Below are 20,893 nucleotides of genomic sequence, written 5' to 3' on the forward strand. Positions count from 1 at the left end.
TGATGGAGTTATCGACAGTTAGAGATATTGGGGGTGGAGATTTTGGAAGAAGGGGGGAAAATGAGGAGCTCAGTTTTGGAGAGATTTAGCTTGAGGTAGTGAGAGGACATCCAGGAAGAGATGTGAGAAAGACAGTGACACAGGTTAGCAAGGAAGGAGATAGTTCTGGTGCAGAGAAGTAGATTTGGGTGTCATCGGCATACAAATGATATTGGAAACCGTGGGACTTAATTAGGGAACCTAGTGATGATGTATAGATTGAGAAGAAAAGGGGACCGAGGACAGAGCCTTGCGGTACTCAGACAGAAAGTGGTGACGGGGCGGAGGAGGCCCCAGAGAAGGCTACACTAAAGGTACGGTTTGACAGATAGGAAGAGAGCCACGAAAGGGCTGTGTCACAGATGCCGAAGGATTGGAGGGTTTGGAGCAGAAGGGGGTGGTCGACAGTGTCAAAGGCTGCGGACAGATCAAGTAGGATAAGCAGAGAGAAGTGATTTTTTTGATTTAGCTGTAAGTAGGTCGTTGGTGACCTTAACAATAGCTGTCTCTGTGGAGTGATAGGGACGAAATCCAGATTGCAGAAGGGAGTTTAACGTAAGGAAATGGAATAGGCGTGCATATACTAGTTTTTCGAGAAGCTTAGAAGCAAGAGGGAAATTGGGCGGTAGTTGGATGGGGAGATAGGATCAAGGGAAGGTTTTTTGAGGATAGATGTGACCAGCGCATGTTTCATCGATGAGGGAAATGTACCAGTGCTGAGGGAGAGGTTGAAAGTGTGTGTTAGTATAGGGGTAAGGGTAGCAGAGAGAGAGGGGAGCAGCTGTGAGGGGATAAGGTCAAGGGGACAGGTAGTGAGGTGAGAGCGTAGTATAAGTGCTGAAACTTTGTCCTCAGTAACAGGGGAGAATGAACAAAGTTTCAGGTTATGAGGGTTGTGGGTGAGTGGGAGTATTTGAGGGGGGGGGGGAGAATGGAATTGTGTTGAGAGCTGATTTCATGTCTGATGGAGTCAATTTTGTTAATGAAGTGACTGGCAAAGTCTTGGGCTGACAGAGAAGTTGTATTCGGAAGTGGGGGAGGGCGGAGGAGAGTTGAAAGTGGAGAACAGACGTTTTGGGCTTGAAGAAAGATTTGAGATAAGAGTAGAGAAGTAGTGTTGCTTGTGGAGATTAAGGGCAGAGTAGTAGGAGTTCAAGATGAATTTGTAATGAAGAAAATCAGCTGAACTCCGTGATTTTCTCCAATGCCGTTCAGCAGTACGGGAACATCTGCGTAGGTACCGTGTCAGAGGGGTATGCCAGGGCTGGGGATGAGTGTGTGATTTCCTAGCAGTGGTAAGGGGGGCGAGATTGTCAAGGACGGATATAAGGGTGGAATTATAGTGGCAGATAGATTGTTCAGGGCAGGAAAAGGTGGAGAAGGATGAGAGGAGCGGTTGAAGGGAATTAGCAAGTTGTTGCTGATCTAAAGACCTAATGCTTCTGTGAAGTTTGGTGTGAGGAGTAGAAGGTGGGAGAGTTGTAGGAAGGGATGAGATGTTGCAGGTAAGGAGATGGTGGTCAGAAAGAGGAAAAGGGGAGTTTGAGAGAGTGCATCGATAGCTAAAGATCAGTTCAAGGAGTGACCGTCTTTGTGAGTGGGAGAATCAGTCCATTGTGACAGACCGAAAGAGGAAGTGAGTTGCAGAAGTTGTTTAGCAGATGAGGCATTGGGATTGTTAAAGGGACATTATACACTCATTTTTTCTTTGCATAAATGTTTTGTAGATTATCTATTTATATAGCCCATAAAATATTTTTAAAATAAATGTATAGTTTTGCTTATTTTTAAATAACATTGCTCTGATTTTCAGACTCCTAACCAAGCCCCAAAGTTTTATGTGAATACTGTCAGCTACCTTCTCCAGCTTGCTACTGTTTGTGTAAAGGGTCTTTTCAAAAAAAGGGGGAGGGGGGGGGAGTGTCTTATTTCCCACTTGAAGTGGGCTTTACAGCTACCTTTTCAACAGAGCCAAACTGACAGCTTCTAAGTAAGTTTTTAAACCGTTTTATACTGGATTTTTATATCAGTATCTGTGCATCTTATTCTTTATAGTAGTGTCTATTACATGCAGTTATATGAAAATGAGTGTATACTGTCCCTTTAAGGGGGATGTTGAAGTCGCCAAGAATGAGGGCAGGGGTGTCTAAGGAAAGGAAGTAGGGTAGCCAGGCAGCCAAGTGATCTAGAAATTGAGTTGTGGAGCCAGGGGGTCGGTATATGACTGCAACACGTACAGAGAGAGGGGAGAATAAGCGAATAATGTGGGTTTCAAATGAGGGAAGAGATAAGGTGTATTTGTTGAAAGGTGCAACGAGAGGAAAGTAAAATACCTACACCACCTCCTTGTCTATTACCAGACCTAGGAGTGTGGCTGAAGTGGAGACCCCCATGTGACAAAGCAGCAGTGGATGCTGTGTCTAGGGGAGAGAGCCAGGTTTCTGTTAGGGCCAGAAGGTCAGACAATATTGTCTATTTTCTCTCAGTGAAATTCCTTAACAAATACAGATTTTACACAAAGAAAGAGCAGTTCAGATTAACCTGGCAATGCTGAGACCACTATACCATCTTTGCTGGGTAGCTAATCCAGGTATTAACTACTCCTCATGAGTGTATCATGACAGTTAGCCATTACATCACAGGTTGAAGTATTTGTATGTTGAGTGTTGTAATGCTGATATGCTATCTGTGCAATTATACTTGTGCTTTAGAACCTTAGAGATATGTGTTTAAGTATTTTTAAGGGATTTAAACAGGAGCCATTATAAGTATCGAAGTCATGTATGTTAGTTTATGGATTTAGCTTAATTTTTATTAGTGCTCTACCCATTTGATCCCTGTAAATGTTATCTTGTATACCGTTTATGTTTATAGCACTGCGGAATCTGTTGGCGCTCTATAAATACGTGATGGCAATAATAAACTTTAATTGAGCAGGTAATGTTTGTATCTGTTTGAGGTTGCTTCCTAACATTATTCAATAAAGCGGTGGTAATGTGTGTGTTTTTTGCACATGCTTAAAACCAGTGATTAATTCTAAAACTTTTTGTGGTATAATTTAATAATTTGCCCTGAGTTTATGAATTCCTTTTAGTTGTGGAATTCGATAACTGAAAAATTGCCCTATTTATTTGTATAACGCCAACAGATTCTGCAGCACTGTATAAATCTATCCCAAGTATCGTGAATATGGAAGATAATCGGCCAAATATTTTTAAGATAATGGAAAAAGTTCTGCAAATGAATGCTCTCATCTGCAGCGGTTAATATGCAGATAATTACATTTAATTTTTGTTTATTTGAAAAGAATGTAATTTAAATCAAGCAAAATACTTATTTAGTACAAAATTTGTAATGTTACATTAGGCTATCATCAGTTATATCAGTAAATCTCTTTTAATATTAAAAAGGAAATGTTTAGTCAACATGTTGTCTTAATGTAAAAGATAGTGTGATGTGATATAATGCTTATGATTCATTATGAAGCTATACTGTTTAATGCATTTACTTGCCTGTTTCTGGGTTCTACACATTTGCTAGCTGCATCATAATGGTGTTAAAGGGACATTAAAGTCATTTTTTTATAACTGCAAAAAGAACTGCATGCAAAAAAATTATTAAAACTATTTAAAGAGGTTACTATTTGAAATGCATGCGCTCATCTTATCCCTTGAGTGTGGTTAATCCAAATTTTGAGTTTAATGTCCCTTTTAAAGAATGTCAGTTTCCCTTTAATTCGTGCATGCCCTGCTTATCATCAACATTAAGTTCATTTTCATTTTCTATATCTGACTTAAACTTATCTTCTTGTTTTGTTTTTTGTTTTTTTCTTTTGTTTTCTCTTCACCTATAAGCACAAACATAAACCATCCTTGCTACAGCCTAGAACAGTTAAGTAAAAACCTTCACTGCCCCTCTTATCATGTCTGTCCCACTATTAGTGATAGTGTTGTAGTGACTTGTCATATTGCGTAATTATACATATCCCTTTGTCAAAAAGCCATAATGATCCATCCTCTGTCGCCTTTTTTCTACCACTTTTTTTTTGTTGTTTGTTGCTTTCCTTTCCCAAATTCCATACATGTGCAATTTTGTTTTAGCACAAAACCACCGAGCCCCTTACTGTCTTTAGCACTTTTTATTTATCATGTAAATCAGTTACTGCTACCATTTGTTGTGAGAACTTTAAAGGGAGACATAATTAAGGCACTATTTTCCTCAAATGTAGGGACCATGACAAGTTTGAACTCGCCTGTTAAACTATACTATATCCTAATCTTTATTCCGTTGGCGTGGTTATTTCTATGTACATGCTAGCACAGTTTTAGCATTTCTGGAACAGAGCTTATACTATTTGTATACAGGTGTTTTCAGATACTCACCTGGTTATGCTTCTTACATAGTAAGAACATTTGAAAAAGGAGTCAAGTTAATCCTTTCACACATCCTTGTTTTTACTGTTCAGATAAAGATACTGATCCAAAGGAAGGATTTCTCCTTTAATCAACAAGTTACTTATACTTTCAATACTAACTATGTTTGAGACAAGCACTGTATACTCAAATTATAGTTACATTTGAAATTTCTTTATAAAACATACCATGTTAAAGGGACACTAAACCCAATTTTTTTCTTTCATGATTCAGATAGAGCATGCAATTTTAAGTAACTTTCTGATTTACTCCTTATTATCAAATTTTCTACGTTCTCTTGCTATCTTTTTATTTGCAAAAGAAGGCATCCAAGCTAAGGAGCCAGCCAATTTTTGTTTCAGAACCTTGGACAACATTTATTTATTGATTTATTGCTTTTAACCACCAATCAGCAAGCACAACCCAGGTTGTGAATCAAAAATGGGCTGGCTTCTAAACTTACATTCTTGCTTTTCAAATAAAGATAGCAAGAGAATGAAGAGTCGATAATAGCAGTAAATTAGAAAATTGCTTAAAATTGCCTGCTCTATCTGAATCCTAAAAGAAAAAAAATTGGGTTCAGTGTTGCTTTAAATGCGTGCACATTCGCCTTTAGGGCCAGCACATGAAAGGGAGCTTTATTGAGCATCTTGGGTTGTATCTGCAACACCATCTGGTGGCTGGAATGTAGAGCAAGCACCATAAACCAGCAACTTTATTTTCCCCTGCTTGCTTTTTGCCTTTATAGTTTTTAGTGCTTTTGCATTCTTCATGGGCTAGTATGTCCCTTGTTGTAGTTGACTGCTTGGAAGAACAGTAAACCTAGCATTTTGTGTGAGTTTTTTTCTCTTTCCTACAAAGCACTATATTCAGTGACTGGTTTGTAATCCATATATTCAATAAAATAAGACTTTACACACTTTGCTGAAACTGAGTGGATTTAGTAAACCCAGCTTCCAGTAGTGCTGAAAAAAAACTGATGTCTGAGGAGGATGATACAACTGAAAGGAATATACTCTATTATATAATTAATACACTGTAAACCCAGTTCAACAAAACAATTCGACTTTTTACCTTTTACTTGCATCCTGAATTATACTATAGTGGCTGTCTTTTGTGTATATGGATATAACATTTTGTTCATAAAATAGTTAGAATCCACAAGATCTATTACATGTGGATTATACTCCAGTCCATAGAAAGATATAAACACACCCCTACATACCAGAGCTTGAATCCCCCAATCATTTTTTTTTTTGCATCCATGATGGAATGAAGTGAATACTGAAGTGCTTATCTACACCTTTTTGATAGGGGTTCTCTAGCAGATCTAAGACTGTTTCCTCCTCACAGTGCCTTTGAAGGACAGATTGGATTACATGAGTTTGTCAGGCAGTGCAAATTTTCTCCCGTTGTAGAGATGTCACAAGCCTCCCATGTGAAGTAAGGATGTATCTGCCTATCCCCTGGTCTACAGTGTGCTACTCTTAGTGAGATAATTTGCACTGTGCCTTACATTGACTTGGATAGGCCCATCTACTGAAAGCAGTCATCTGCTGCTGAGGTAAGCACAGTAGATGAGTGTTCACAGGTACGTATATATTGCACATTCACAGCCCACTAGCTATTAGCACGAACATGTACACATGAATCACATAGCCTGTGGACATATACACACTTAAAGTGGTCACATTTGGGCACTTTTAATACATCTTAGAAGTCTTGTCAGTCATTTTATCTTCAGAGATGTTTTTTTGTTACTATGCAGATTTTGGTAGGTGAAGGAGAGACTCCTATATTACAATATAAAGTTTCAAAAAAGAAAACCCAATGAGTTTGTGGGATTTCTCTCCATGATGGTGAGTTTTTGTTAATTAGGCCCCAGGATAGGACATTTTTGCTCCCCTGTAGAGCAGGTTGTGCTAAGGATTAAACTTGTGGTGCAAAGTTGCCCGCATTTTTTCCTTCTCTCTGAAGTGCAGTAGCCATCTTGTAATGGTGTACAGGTGTATGTGAGTGTCTTTAACTCAAAGTGGGTATTACGAACACCTTAGTATCCAAGATACATTTTTTAAAAGGGGATCATTTATTTCCGCATTTTCCCTTCTGTTATCTCTACAGTTATGCAATAAACACTGTCACAAATAACTGTTTTCCCCACTGGGGTTATCCAGTTCTATTGTGTGCCTTATATTGCTAACTGGTGCTAACTATGATTGTGTAGACTATCAGCATTACTATCTTTAGTTACTAACACTTCCCATTACCCTGTTATTATTAGAGTACAGTGTATATAGTTGTTACTCAGGTCTCTGGGCCATTGGTTGAAGGATTGCAGGTTAGATCTACAGGCTGTTGTATCCCCTCTGCTCAGCTGTACTTCTTCTGCACCGAGTGGTTACTTATCTTATTCCTGGGATTGCTGTGCTGTCCTTGGTTCAGAGTGGTCAGGATGTATCCCTAGGGATGCTATTAAAAAGCTAATCCCAAAACCGTAAATACTACAGATATCTCTGTGCATGTGCCAACCAGACAAGCCTTATGACTTAAGTCAAGGTCTGCCATTATAACTTTTTAAGAACAGACTGTTGTCACCTTCTTTTCTGGGCATTGCCCTATTTGATCCTGGACTTGATGGTATTATGCTATGGTTGCTGTGATTTTGTCCTTTGCTAGCACCCTCTCAATGTCCAAAGGTAAGAATAAAATGCCTGAGGAACATAACTAGTACTGAAGGACTAAGTCTCAAGAGTCTAAATCATCAACCTAGTGATTATGTTCACCCCAGACTTCATGCAGACCTAAGTCATCTCGGTCCTTGACCAAGCAGGCCAAGAAGTCTATTTCTCCAACATAGGTGTGTCCGGTCCACGGCGTCATCCTTACTTGTGGGATATTCTCTTCCCCAACAGGAAATGGCAAAGAGCCCAGCAAAGCTGGTCATATGATCCCTCCCAGGCTCCGCCTACCCCAGTCATTCTCTTTGCCGTTGCACAGGCAACATCTCCACGGAGATGGCTAAGAGTTTTTTGGTGTTTAAATGTAGTTTTTATTCTTCAATCAAGTGTTTGTTATTTTAAAATAGTGCTGGTATGTACTATTTACTCTGAAACAGAAAAGAGAAGAAGATTTCTGTTTGTGAGAGGAAGATGATTTTAGCAAACGTTACTAAAATCGATTGCTGTTTCCACACAGGACTGTTGAGATGAAGTAACTTCAGTTGGGGGAAGCAGTTGGCAGACTTTTCTGCCTGAGGTATGATGGCCACATTTCTAACACGACTTGGTAATGCTGGAAGGCTGTCATTTTCCCTATGGGGACCGGTAAGCCATTTTCTTAGATTAAGTATGAGAATAAAGGCTTTATAAGGGCTTAAAAAACTGGTAGACATTTTTCTGGGCTAAAACGATTACTTGCTAAGCATATTTGACAGATTATAGCGCTTTATAATTATTCTAATCTTGGGGATTGTTGTTAAAAAAAACGGCAGGCACTGTATGAACACCTTTTTCAGATGGGGGCCTTTTCTCTAGTCATAGGCAGAGCCTCATTTTCGCGCCACTAATGCGCAGTTGTTTTTGGAAGGCAAGGCGTCATTTGGTATCGTATTCCCCTCTGGGCTTGGTTGGGTCTCAGCAAAGCAGATTCCTGGGACTGTATAGGGGTTAAATGTAAAAACGGCTCCGGTTCCGTTATTTTAAGGGTTAAAGCTTTCAAATTTGGTGTGCAATACTTTTAAGGCTTTAAGACACTGTGGTGAAGTTTTGGTGAATTTTGATCAATTGCTTCATACTTTTTCGCATATTCAGTAATAAAGTGTGTTCTGTTTAAAATTTAAAGTGACAGTAACGGTTTTATTTTAAAACGTTTTTTGTGCTTTGTTGACAAGTTTAAGCCTGTTTAACATGTCTGAACCATCAGATAAACGATGTTCTATATGTATGAAAGCCAATGTGTCTCCCCATTTAAATATATGTGATAATTGTGACATGGTGTCCAAACAAAGTAGGGACAATGATGCCACAGATAATAATAGTGCCCAAGATGATTCTTCAGATGAGGGGAGTAAGCATGGTACTGCATCACCCCCTTCTGTGTCTACACCAGTTTTGCCCACACAAGAGGCCCCTAGTACATCTAGTGCGCCAATACTTATTACTATGCAACAATTAACGGCTGTTATGGATAATTCTATTGCAAATATTTTATCTAAAATGCCTACTTATCAAAGAAAGCGTGATTGCTCTGTTTTAAACACTGAAGAGCAAGAGGACGCTGATGATAACGCTTCTGACATACCCTCACACCAATCTGAAGGGGCCAGGAGGGAGGTTTTGTCTGAGGGAGAAATTTCAGATTCAGGGAAAATTTCTCAACAAGCTGAACCTGATGTTGTAACATTTAAATTTAAATTAGAACATCTCCGCGCACTGCTTAAGGAGGTATTATCTACTCTGGATGATTGTGACAATTTGGTCATTCCAGAGAAATTATGTAAGATGGATAAGTTCCTAGAGGTTCCGGTGCCCCCCGGTGTTTTTCCTATACCCAAGCGGGTGGCGGATATAGTAAACAAGGAATGGGAAAGGCCCGGCATACCTTTTGTGCCTCCCTCTATATTTAAGAAATTATTTCCTATAGTCGACCCCAGAAAGGACTTATGGCAGACAGTCCCTAAGGTCGAGGGGGCGGTCTCTACTCTAAACAAACGCACTACTATTCCCATAGAAGATAGTTGTGCTTTTAAAGATCCTATGGATAAAAAATTAGAGGGTTTGCTTAAAAAAATGTTTGTTTAGCAAGGTTACCTTCTTCAACCAATTTCATGCATTGTTCCTGTCACTACGGCAGCGTGTTTCTGGTTCGAAGAACTAGAAAAGTCGCTTGATAAAGAATCTTCGTATGAGGAGATTATGGGCAGAGTTCATGCACTTAAATTGGCTAACTCTTTTATTCTAGATGCCGCTTTGCAATTAGCGAGATTAGCGGCGAAAAATTCAGGGTTTGCTATCGTGGCGCGCAGAGCGCTCTGGCTGAAGTCTTGGTCAGCGGATGTGTCTTCCAAGACAAAATTACTTAACATCCCTTTCAAGGGTAAAACACTGTTTGGGCCTGATTTGAAAGAGATTATTTCAGACATCACCGGAGGAAAGGGCCACGCCCTTCCTCAGGATAGGTCTTTTAAGGCTAGAAATAAGCCTAATTTTCGTCCCTTTCGCAGAAATGGACCAGCCTCTACTTCTACATCCTCTAAGCAAGAGGGTAATACTTCTCAACCCAAACCAGCCTGGAGACCGATGCAAGGCTGGAACAAGGGTAAGCAGGCCAAGAAGCCTGCCACTGCTACCAAAACAGCATGAAGGGATGGCCCCCGATCCGGGACCGGATCTGGTGGGGGGCAGACTTTCTCTCTTTGCTCAGGCCTGGGCAAGAGATGTTCAGGATCCTTGGGCACTAGAAATAGTTTCTCAAGGTTATCTCCTGGAATTCAAGGAACTACCCCCAAGGGGAAGGTTCCACAGGTCTCAATTATCTTCAAACCAAATAAAAAGACAGGCATTCTTACATTGTGTAGAAGACCTGTTAAGGATGGGAGTAATTCATCCAGTTCCAATAAGAGAACAAGGGATGGGGTTTTACTCCAACCTGTTCATAGTTCCCAAAAAAGAGGGAACGTTCAGACCAATTCTAGATCTCAAGATCCTAAACAAATTTCTCAGGGTCCCATCGTTCAAAATGGAAACCATTCGAACGATCCTTCCTACCATCCAGGAAGGTCAATTCATGACTACGGTGGATTTAAAGGATGCGTACCTCCATATTCCCATCCACAAGGAACATCATCAGTTCCTAAGGTTCGCTTTTCTGGACAAGCATTACCAGTTTGTGGCACTTCCATTCGGGTTAGCCACTGCTCCGAGAATTTTCACAAAGGTACTAGGGTCCCTTCTAGCGGTTCTAAGACCAAGGGGCATTGCAGTAGTACCGTACTTGGACGACATCCTGATTCAAGCGTCGTCTCTGTCAAAGGCAAAGGCTCATACGGACATCGTCCTAGCCTTTCTCAGATCTCACGGATGGAAAGTAAACATAGAAAAAAGTTCTCTTTCCCCGTCAACAAGAGTTCCCTTCTTGGGAACAATAATAGACTCCTTAGAAATGAGAATTTTTCTGACAGAGGTCAGAAAATCAAAACTTCTAAGCTCTTGTCAAGTTCTTCATTCTGTTCTTCGTCCTTCCATAGCGCAGTGCATGGAAGTAATAGGATTGATGGTTGCAGCAATGGACATAGTTCCTTTTGCACGAATTCATCTAAGACCATTACAACTGTGCATGCTCAGACAGTGGAATGGGGATTATACAGACTTGTCTCCGACGATTCAAGTAGATCAAAGGACCAGAGATTCACTCCGTTGGTGGCTAATCCTGGACAATCTGTCACAGGGAATGAGCTTCCGCAGACCAGAGTGGGTCATTGTCACGACCGACGCCAGTCTGGTGTGCTGGGGCGCGGTCTGGGAACCCCTGAAAGCTCAGGGTCTATGGTCTCGGGAAGAATCTCTTCTCCCGATAAACATTCTGGAACTGAGAGCGATATTCAATGCTCTCAAAGCTTGGCCTCATCTAGCAAAGGCCAAATTCATAAGGTTTCAATCAGACAACATGACGACAGTTGCTTATATCAACCATCAGGGGGGAACAAGGAGTTCCCTGGCGATGGAGGAAGTGACCAAGATAATTCAATGGGCGGAGGATCACTCCTGCCACTTGTCTGCAATCCACATCCCAGGAGTGGAAAATTGGGAAGCGGATTTTCTGAGTCGTCAGACATTCCATGCGGGGGAGTGGGAACTCCACCCGGAAATCTTTGCCCAAATAACTCAATTATGGGGCATTCCAGACATGGAACTGATGGCGTCTCGCCAGAACTTCAAGGTTCCTTGTTACGGGTCCAGATCCAGGGATCCCAAGGCGACTCTAGTAGATGCACTAGTAGCACCTTGGACCTTCAACCTAGCTTATGTTTTCCCACCGTTTCCTCTCATTCCCAGGCTGGTAGCCAGGATCAACCAGGAGAGGGCTTTGGTGATCTTGATAGCTCCTGCGTGGCCACGCAGGACTTGGTATGCAGACCTGGTGAATATGTCATCGGCTCCACCATGGAAGCTACCTTTGAGACAGGACCTTCTTGTTCAAGGTCCATTCGAACATCCGAATCTGGTTTCTCTCCAACTGACTGCTTGGAGATTGAACGCTTGATTTTATCAAAGCGTGGGTTTTCAGATTCTGTAATAGATACTCTTATTCAGGCTAGAAAGCCTGTAACTAGAAAGATTTACCATAAGATATGGAAAAAATATATCTATTGGTGTGAATCTAAAGGATTCCCATGGAACAAGATAAAAATTCCTAGGATTTTATCCTTTCTACAAGAGGGTTTGGAGAAGGGATTATCTGCAAGTTCTCTGAAGGGACAGATTTCTGCGTTATCTGTTTTACTTCACAAAAGGCTGGCAGCTGTGCCAGACGTTCAGGCGTTTGTTCAGGCTCTGGTTAGAATCAAGCCTGTTTACAGACCTTTGACTCCTCCCTGGAGTCTCAATCTAGTTCTTTCAGTTCTTCAAGGGGTTCCGTTTGAACCCTTACATTCCGTAGATATTAAGTTATTATCTTGGAAAGTTTTGTTTTTGGTTGCAATTTCTTCTGCTAGAAGAGTTTCAGAGTTATCTGCTCTGCAGTGTTCTCCACCCTATCTGGTGTTCCATGCAGATAAGGTGGTTTTGCGTACTAAGCCTGGTTTTCTTCCGAAAGTTGTTTCCAACAAGAATATTAACCAGGAGATAGTTGTACCTTCTTTGTGCCCGAATCCAGTTTCAAAGAAGGAACGTTTGTTGCACAATTTGGACGTAGTCCGTGCTCTAAAATTCTATTTAGAGGCCACTAAAGATTTCAGACAAACTTCTTCTTTGTTTGTTGTTTTATTCTGGTAAAAGGAGAGGTCAAAAAGCAACTTCTACCTCTCTTTCTTTTTGGCTTAAAAGCATTATCCGTTTGGCTTATGAGACTGCCGGACGGCAGCCTCCTGAAAGAATCACAGCTCACTCCACTAGGGCTGTGGCTTCCACATGGGCCTTCAAGAACGAAGCTTCTGTTGACCAGATATGTAAGGCAGCGACTTGGTCTTCACTGCACACTTTTGCCAAATTTTACAAATTTGATACTTTTGCTTCTTCAGAGGCTATTTTTGGGAGAATGGTTTTGCAAGCCGTGGTGCCTTCCATTTAGGTGACCTGATTTGCTCCCTCCCTTCATCCGTGTCCTAAAGCTTTGGTATTGGTTCCCACAAGTAAGGATGACGCTGTGGACCGGACACACCTATGTTGGAGAAAACAGAATTTATGCTTACCTGATAAATTACTTTCTCCAACGGTGTGTCCGGTCCACGGCCCGCCCTGTTTTTTTTTTAATCAGGTCTGATGAATTATTTTTTCTAACTACAGTCACCACGGTATCATATGGTTTCTCCTATGCATATTTCCTCCTGTACGTCGGTCGAATGACTGGGGTAGGCGGAGCCTGGGAGGGATCATATGACCAGCTTTGCTGGGCTCTTTGCCATTTCCTGTTGGGGAAGAGAATATCCCACAAGTAAGGATGACGCCGTGGACCGGACACACCGTTGGAGAAAGTAATTTATCAGGTAAGCATAAATTCTGTTTTCCACTGTATAGTCTTCATGAAGATGCACCACCCACTTCAAAGACAGGGTTCCTATGGGAAGTAGATTATGCTTTTAATGATTATTAAGGGAAAGGTCTTTAGAATGTGGGCCTCTGCTATTTGCTGTAGCAGACTTAACAGTAAATTAAGTAATAGCCTCAATCCCATAATTGAACAGGGGCAGGGGTTCTACTTCAACCTCTTCCTCAAATGAGCAGTTTACCTTCTTCCTATTCAGGAGATATAAAATTTAAACAAATTTCTGAAGGTTCTCATCTTTGAGATGGAGACCATCACACTATTGTCACTTTAGCGCAAGAGTGTCTGTCTACCATAGACATGAAAAATATATTTTTTTTTATGATTCAGATAGAGAATGCCATTCTTAAAGTTTCCAATTTAATACTATTATCATATTTGCTTTGTTGTCATACTTTTCTTTTTTGAGGAAATCTATCTAGATAGAGGTGGCGTGCACGTCTTGAGCACTGCATGACATATAGTGCTCTTGCTAATGTAGAACATTGTTGCAAATATGCTGCCATATAGTGCTGCAGACAAGTGCACACTCCTGAACATACGTTCCTGCTTTTCAACAAAGGATAACAAATTAACAAAATTGATAATAGAAGTAAGTAGGAAAGTTCTTTAAAATTATATGTTCTATCAGAATCATGAAACACAAATGTTGGGGTTTGGGTTGTATGTGCCTCTGTGTCCTCTTTAAAAGGACAGTTTACCCTAACATTTTCTCCCCTTTAATTTGTTCTTGGTGATCCATGTTACCTGCTAGAGTGTATTAAATAGTTTACAAATAGCTCCTTAACCTTTATATCAGCAATTAAAATTACTGAATTTGCCTGTGATTTCCCTATCTATACTGAAAGTTTCTATACTAATAAAGTATAGGCTGTAAGAAAGAAATTACAGATAAGTAATGTTAATTTCCATTTTTTTTTCTCTAAGGGCCCGATCTAAAGAATGCTCACCAGGCTGTGAGTCATTCAGTGGCCTTGCTCTTGATTCCAAGTCCAGGGTGGTACATAATCTTGCCAAAGTACACTTTTGTTTCTAAGACTCAAGCCTGATGGTTGTTGCTCTAAGGTAGTTCCCTTGTCAGGCTTAATCTGAAGCTGTCCTTCCATAATAATGGAAAAAGTTTACAAGTACCTGTCACAGAAGATCCTTAGGGATAAAGAGACAAGATATTTGTAGTGAGAGTGCCAGAATCCTCTTTTTTTTTTTTTTTTTTTTCCAAAGGCTCTTCTTCCTTGGCCATTATGGATGCTGATGTTCTGTTGCCAGGCTATTGGGTTGTGAGTAGTCTCAAACCTATATACAATTTTTCCCTTAGTTATGTTGCGATGCAGGGTGATAGAATGAAGCAGGAACTTAATTTTATGATTCAGATCATTCTAGCTTGCTCTTGCAGAGTTTGGTATGAAGACCTAATTCTAATACAGGCTGTCCATATAGCTCCCCTAGGCTCCGCCCCCCCCCCAGTCATTCTCTTTGCCGCTCTAACAAGTAGCATCTCCACGGGAGGGTAAAGAGTTTGTGGTGTTAGATTTGTAGTTTTTATTTCTTCTATCAAGAGTTTATTTTAAAATAGTGCCGGCTTGTACTATTTACTCTGAAGCAGAAAGTGATGAAGATTTCTGCTGAGAGGAATATGATTTTAGCACCAGTAACTAAAATCCATTGCTGTTCCCACGCAGGACTGTTGAATACCGGAGAACTTCAGTTGGGGGAACAGTTTGCAGGCTTAACTGCTTCAGGTATGATCAGTCATTTTTCTAACAAGACCAAGTAATGCTAAAGACTGTCAAAAATCCCCTCTGGGATAGGTAAGCCATTTTTTCTCAGACTACTCTGTATAAAATGATGGCTTAAAAAGGGCTCAAAGCTGGTTGACACTATTGTGGGCTTAATCGATTGCTTTATTAGCATGATTCATTAGGAATATGGTGTTTTGAGACTTTTAAAACACTTGTGAGATTTATTTTGGCGCCTGGCACTTATTTAGACACCTAACCTAGTCAAAAAGGCCCCACCACTCTGGAATCAAGAGGGAGGGGGCCTCCTTTTCACGCCTTAGTTGCGCAGTTGTTTTTGCTAAACAGTTCATGCAGCTTCACGTGGGGAGTCCAGAGTCTTCAGAAAGTACTTCAGAGAGGCTTATTTCTTCTTAATCCCTAAGGAAGGTAAAAGCCACAGTAGAGGCTGTGGCATTGTACTGTAGTGTTTTTAACCGGTTATTTGCTGTTTTTAGCTCCGGTTTGGGCATTAAGGGGTTAATTGGTCTGAAAATGTTTGTGCAATCTTTTCAAAGCATTAAGACAATGTGGTGAAAATTTCATTAAAATCGGATGTTTATTTGATGGTTATTTGATGTTTTAGTAATAAAGTGTGCACTTTTATTATTTAAAGACACAGTAACGTTTTTTCCAAAAATTATTTTTTATGCATTGTAGGGCTGTCTAAGTCTGTCAAACATGTCTGACCCTTCAGATAGCCTTTGTTCTATATGTTTAAAGGCCAAGGCGGTGCCCCCATTAAACTTATGTGTGAAGTGTGCTATAGCGTCCAAACAGCTTAAGGACCATACAATCACGCTTAGGGATGTAGCCCAAGATGATTCTTTAGCTGAGGATAGGCCACTCTCCTCTCCTTCTGTGTCAACACCAGCTATGCCCGCGCAAGCGATGCCCAGTACATCTAGCGCACCGATTCCTGTTACCTTGCAACAATTAGCGGCAGTAATGGATAATTCTCTCGCAGCATTTTTATCCAAACTGACAGTTTTTCCAAGAAAGCGTGATAGCTCAGTTTTAGATACAGAAAATGAGCAAGCAGACGCAGCGGATAATTTATCTGTAGTACCCTCACATCAATCTGACTTGGCGGTGAGGGAGGGCCTGTCTCAGGGAGAAGTTTCTGATACAGGAAAGGTTTCTCAGCAGGCAGAGCCAGATACCATAGCATTTAAATTTAAGTTAGAACACCTCCGCGCCCTGCTTAAGGAGGTCCTAGCTACACTTGATGATTGTGACCCTTTGGTGGTCCCAGAAAAATTGTGTAAAATGGACAAATTCTTAGAGGTCCCAGTACACACTGATGCGTTTCCGATACCTAAGAGGGTTGCGGATATCGTGACTAGGGAGTGGGAGAGACCAGGTGTACCTTTTGTTCCCCCCCTATATTTAAGAAAATGTTCCCCATTGTTGACCCAAGACGGGACGCGTGGCAGACGGTCCCTAAGGTAGAGGGGGCAGTTTCAACACTAGCTAAGCGCACGACTATAGCAATAGAAGACAGTTGCGCTTTTAAAGATCCTATGGATAAAAAACTAGAAGGTTTACTTAAGAAAATTTTTGTTCAACAAGGTTTTCCTCTTCAACCAGTTTCTTGCATTATTCCTGTAACCACTGCAGCTGCTTTTTGGTTTGAGGAACTAGAAAACTCGCTCCAGAAGGAGACTTCTTATGATGAAGTCATGGACAGAATTCACGCCCATAAGTTGGCTAATTCTTTCATTACAGCTGCCGCTTTTCAGGTAGCTAAATTAGCGGCGAAAAATTATGGTTTTGCAATCGTGGCGCGTAGAGCACTTTGGCTAAAATCTTGGTCGGCGGATGTGTCGTCCAAAACAAAATTGCTTAATATTCCTTTCAAGGGTAAGACCCTATTCGGGCCAGAGTTGAAAGAAATTATTTCAGATATCACTGGGGGAAAGGGCCATGCCCTCCCGCAAGATAGACCTTTCAAACCTAAAAATAAGTCTAATTTTCGCTCCTTTCGCAATTTCAGGAACGGACCTGCTTCTACCTCTACAGCCACTAGGCAAGAGGGTAACGCATCTCAGCCCAAACCAGCATGGAAACCATTGCAAGGCTGGAACAAGGGTAAACAGGCCAAGAAGCCTGCTGCTGCTATCAAGACAGCATGAAAGGATAGCCCCCGATCCAGGACCGGATCTAGTAGGGGGCTGAATTTCTCTCTTTGCTCAGGCTTGGGCAAGAGATGTTCCGGACCCCTGGGCGCTACAAATTGTTTCTCAGGGGTATCTTCTGGAATTCAAGGACCTTCCTCCAAGAGGAATGTTCCACATGTCTCGCTTATCTTTAGACCAGATAAAGAGACAGGCATTCTTACGTTGGGTAGAAGACCTTCTAAAAATGGGAGTGATACACCCAGTTCCAACAGCAGAACACGGACTGGGTTTTTACTCCAACCTGTTTGTAGTTCCCAAAAAGGAAGGAACTTTCAGGCCAATCCTGGATTTAAAAATCCTAAACAAATTCCTCAGAGTTCCATCATTCAAAATGGAAACCATTCGGACAGTTTTACCAATGATTCAGGAGGGTCAATATATGACTACCGTGGACTTAAAGGATGCGTACCTGCATATTCCTATCCACAAAGATCACGAGGTTCGCCTTTCTGGACAAACATTACCAATTCGTAGCCCTTCCCTTCGGATTGGCCACTGCTCCCAGAATTTTCACAAAGGTGCTAGGGTCCCTTTTAGCGGTGCTAAGACCAAGGGGCATTGCAGTAGCACCTTACCTAGACGACATCTTAATACAAGCGTTGTCCTTTTCCAAAAGCAAAGGCTCATACGGACATGGTTCTAGCCTTTCTAAGGTCTCACGGGTGGAAGGTGAACATAGAAAAGAGTTCTCTGTCCCCGTTCACAAGGGTTCCCTTCCTGGGAACAGTAATAGACTCGGTAGAAATGAAGATCTTTCTGACGGAGGTCAGGAAGTTAAATTTTGAACACTTGTCGAGTTCTTCATACCATTCCTCAACCCTCTGTAGCTCAGTGCATGGAGGTAATAGGACTAATGGTTGTGGCAATGGACGTGGTTCCTTTTGCTCGAATTCATTTAAGACCACTGCAATTATGCATGCTCAAACAGTGGAATGGGGATTACGCAGATTTGTCTCCCCAGATACAAATGGACCAGAAAACCAGAGACTCCCTCCTCTGGTGGTTGTCTCAGGATCACCTGTCTCAGGGAATGAGTTTCCGAAGACCGGAGTGGATCATTGTCACGACCGACGCCAGCCTCTTAGGCTGGGGTGCGGTCTGGGAGTCACTGAAAGCTCGGGGTCTATGGTCTCGGGAAGAATCTCTTCTCCCGATAAACATTTTGGAATTGAGAGCGATATTCAATGCGCTCCAGGCCTGGCCTCAACTAGCGGAGGCCAAATTCATCAGATTTCAGTTGGACAACATGACGACTGTAACGTACATCAATCATCAGGGAGGAACAAAGAGTTCCCTGGCGACGAGGGAGGTATCCAAGATCATCAAATGGGCAGAGGATCACTCCTGCCATCGATCAGCAATTCACATCCCAGGAGTGGACAACTGGGAAGCGGATTATCTGAGTCGTCAGACTTTCCATCCGGGGGAGTGGGAACTTCACCCGGAGGTTTTTGCCCAGTTAACTCAACTATGGGGCCTTCCAGATCTGGATCTGATGGCGTCACGTCAGAACTCAAAAGTTCCACGTTACGGGTCCAGGGATCCCAAGACGACATTGGTAGATGCCTTAGTGGCGCCTTGGTCGTTCAATCTAGCTTATGTCTTTCCACCGTTTCCTCTTCTCCCCCGGCTAGTAGCCAGGATCAAACAGGAGAAGGCTTCGTTAATTCTGATAGCTCCTGCGTGGCCATGCAGGACTTGGTATGCAGACCTGGTGAATATGTCATCAGTTCCACCATGGAATCTACCTTTGAGGCAGGACCTTCTAATCCAAAGTCCATTCAAACATCCAAACCTAGTTTCTCTGCAACTGACTGCTTGGAGATTGAACGCTTGATTCTAGCTAAGCGTGAGTTTTCGGAATCAGTTATAGACACTCTGATCCAGGCTAGAAAGCCTGTCACCAGAAAAATTTACCATAAAATATGGCGGAAATATCTTTGCTGGTGCGAATCCAAGGGTTACTCATGGAGTAAGATTAGGATTCCAAGGTTACTATCCTTTCTCCAAGAAGGATTGGAGAAAGGTTTGTCAGCTAGTTCCTTAAAAGGACAGATATCTGCTCTGTCTGTTTTGTTACACAAGCGTCTGGCAGCAATGCCAGATGTTCAGGCGTTTGTACAGGCTTTAGTCAGAATCAAGCCTGTCTATAGACCTGTGGCTCCTCCATGGAGTCTAAATTTAGTTCTTTCAGTTCTTCAAGGGGTTCCAATTGAACCTCTACATTCCATAGATATCAAGTTACTATCTTGGAAAGTTTTGTTTTTGGTAGCTATTTCTTCTGCTAGAAGAGTTTCTGAATTGTCTTCTTTGCAGTGTAATTCACCTTATCTGGTGTTCCATACAGATAAGGTCGTTTTACGTACCAAACCTGGTTTTCTTCAAAAAGTGGTTTCCAATAAGAATATTAACCAGGAAATAGTTGTTCCTTCTCTGTGTCCTAATCCAGTTTCTAACAAGGAACGTCTGTTACGCAACCTTGATGTGGTTCGTGCTTTGAAGTTTTATCTAAAAGCAACTAAAGACTTCAGACAAACATCGTCCTTGTTTGTCGTCTATTCTGGCAAGAGGAGAGGTCAAAAGGAGACTGCGACCTCTGTCTTTCTGGCTGAAAAGCATCATCCGATTGACTTATGAGACTGCTGGAAGGCAGCCTCCTGAACGAATTACAGCTCACTCTACTAGAGCTGTGGCTTCCACATGGGCTTTCAAGAATGAGGCTTCTGTTGAACAGATCTGTAAGGCAGCGACTTGGTCCTCACTGCATACATTTACCAAATTTTACAAATTCGATACTTTTTGCTTCTTCGGAGGCTATTTTTGGGAGAGAGGTTTTGCAAGCAGTGGTGCCTTCCGTTTAGGTTACCTGACTTGTTCCCTCCCTTCATCCGTGTACTAAAGCTTTGGTATTGGTTCCCACAAGTAAGGATGAAGCCGTGGACCGGATACACCAATGTAGGAGAAAACAGAATTTCTCCAACATAGGTGTGTCCGGTCCACGGCGTCATCCTTACTTGTGGGATATTCTCTTCCCCAACAGGAAATGGCAAAGAGCCCAGCAAAGCTGGTCACATGATCCCTCCTAGGCTCCGCCTTCCCCAGTCATTCTCTTTGCCGTTGTACAGGCAACATCTCCACGGAGATGGCTTAGAGTTTTTTTGGTGTTTAAATGTAGTTTTTATTCTTCAATCAAGAGTTTGTTATTTTAAAATAGTGCTGGTATGTACTATTTACTCTGAAACAGGAAAGAGATGAAGATTTCTGTTTGTAAGAGGAAAATGATTTTAGCAACCGTTACTAAAATCGATGGCTGTTTCCACACAGGACTGTTGAGAGGAATTAACTTCAGTTGGGGGAAACAGTGAGCAGACTTTTGCTGCTTGAGGTATGACACATTTCTAACAAGACTCGGTAATGCTGGAAGCTGTCATTTTCCCTATGGGAACCGGTAAGCCATTTTCTTAGTTTAAGTAAAAGAATAAAGGGCTTCATTAGGGCTTAAAAAACTGGTAGACATTTTTCTGGGCTAAAACGATTACTTTACTAAGTATATTTGGCAGATTATTACTTTTAATAGTTGTTAAATCTTGGGGATTGTTTTAATAAAAACGGCAGGCACTGTATTGGACACCTTTTTCACTGGGGGCCTTTTCTAGTCATAGACAGAGCCTCATTTTCGCGCCTCTAATGCGCAGTTGTTTTTGGAAAGCATGGCATGCAGATGCAT

General features: G+C 41.6%; 1 protein-coding gene across 2 annotated transcripts in view; it reads left to right on the forward strand.

Annotated features, from left to right (window-relative positions):
- Positions 1–20,893, forward strand: part of LOC128649455 (clathrin light chain A) — a 125,584-nt gene that overhangs the window by 89,237 nt on the left and 15,454 nt on the right. Inside the window, exon 5 of one of the 2 annotated variants that reach the window (XM_053702732.1) lies at positions 3,894–3,929. The exons of the other annotated variant lie outside the window; for it this stretch is intronic. Within the exon in view, the coding sequence (XP_053558707.1) occupies positions 3,894–3,929 (36 nt within the window). The remainder of the gene's footprint in view (positions 1–3,893; positions 3,930–20,893) is intronic. 2 annotated transcript variants of the gene reach the window in all.

The sequence above is a fragment of the Bombina bombina genome, chromosome 2 (genome assembly GCF_027579735.1).
Source record: "Bombina bombina isolate aBomBom1 chromosome 2, aBomBom1.pri, whole genome shotgun sequence".
NCBI classification, from domain to species: Eukaryota; Metazoa; Chordata; class Amphibia; order Anura; family Bombinatoridae; genus Bombina; species Bombina bombina.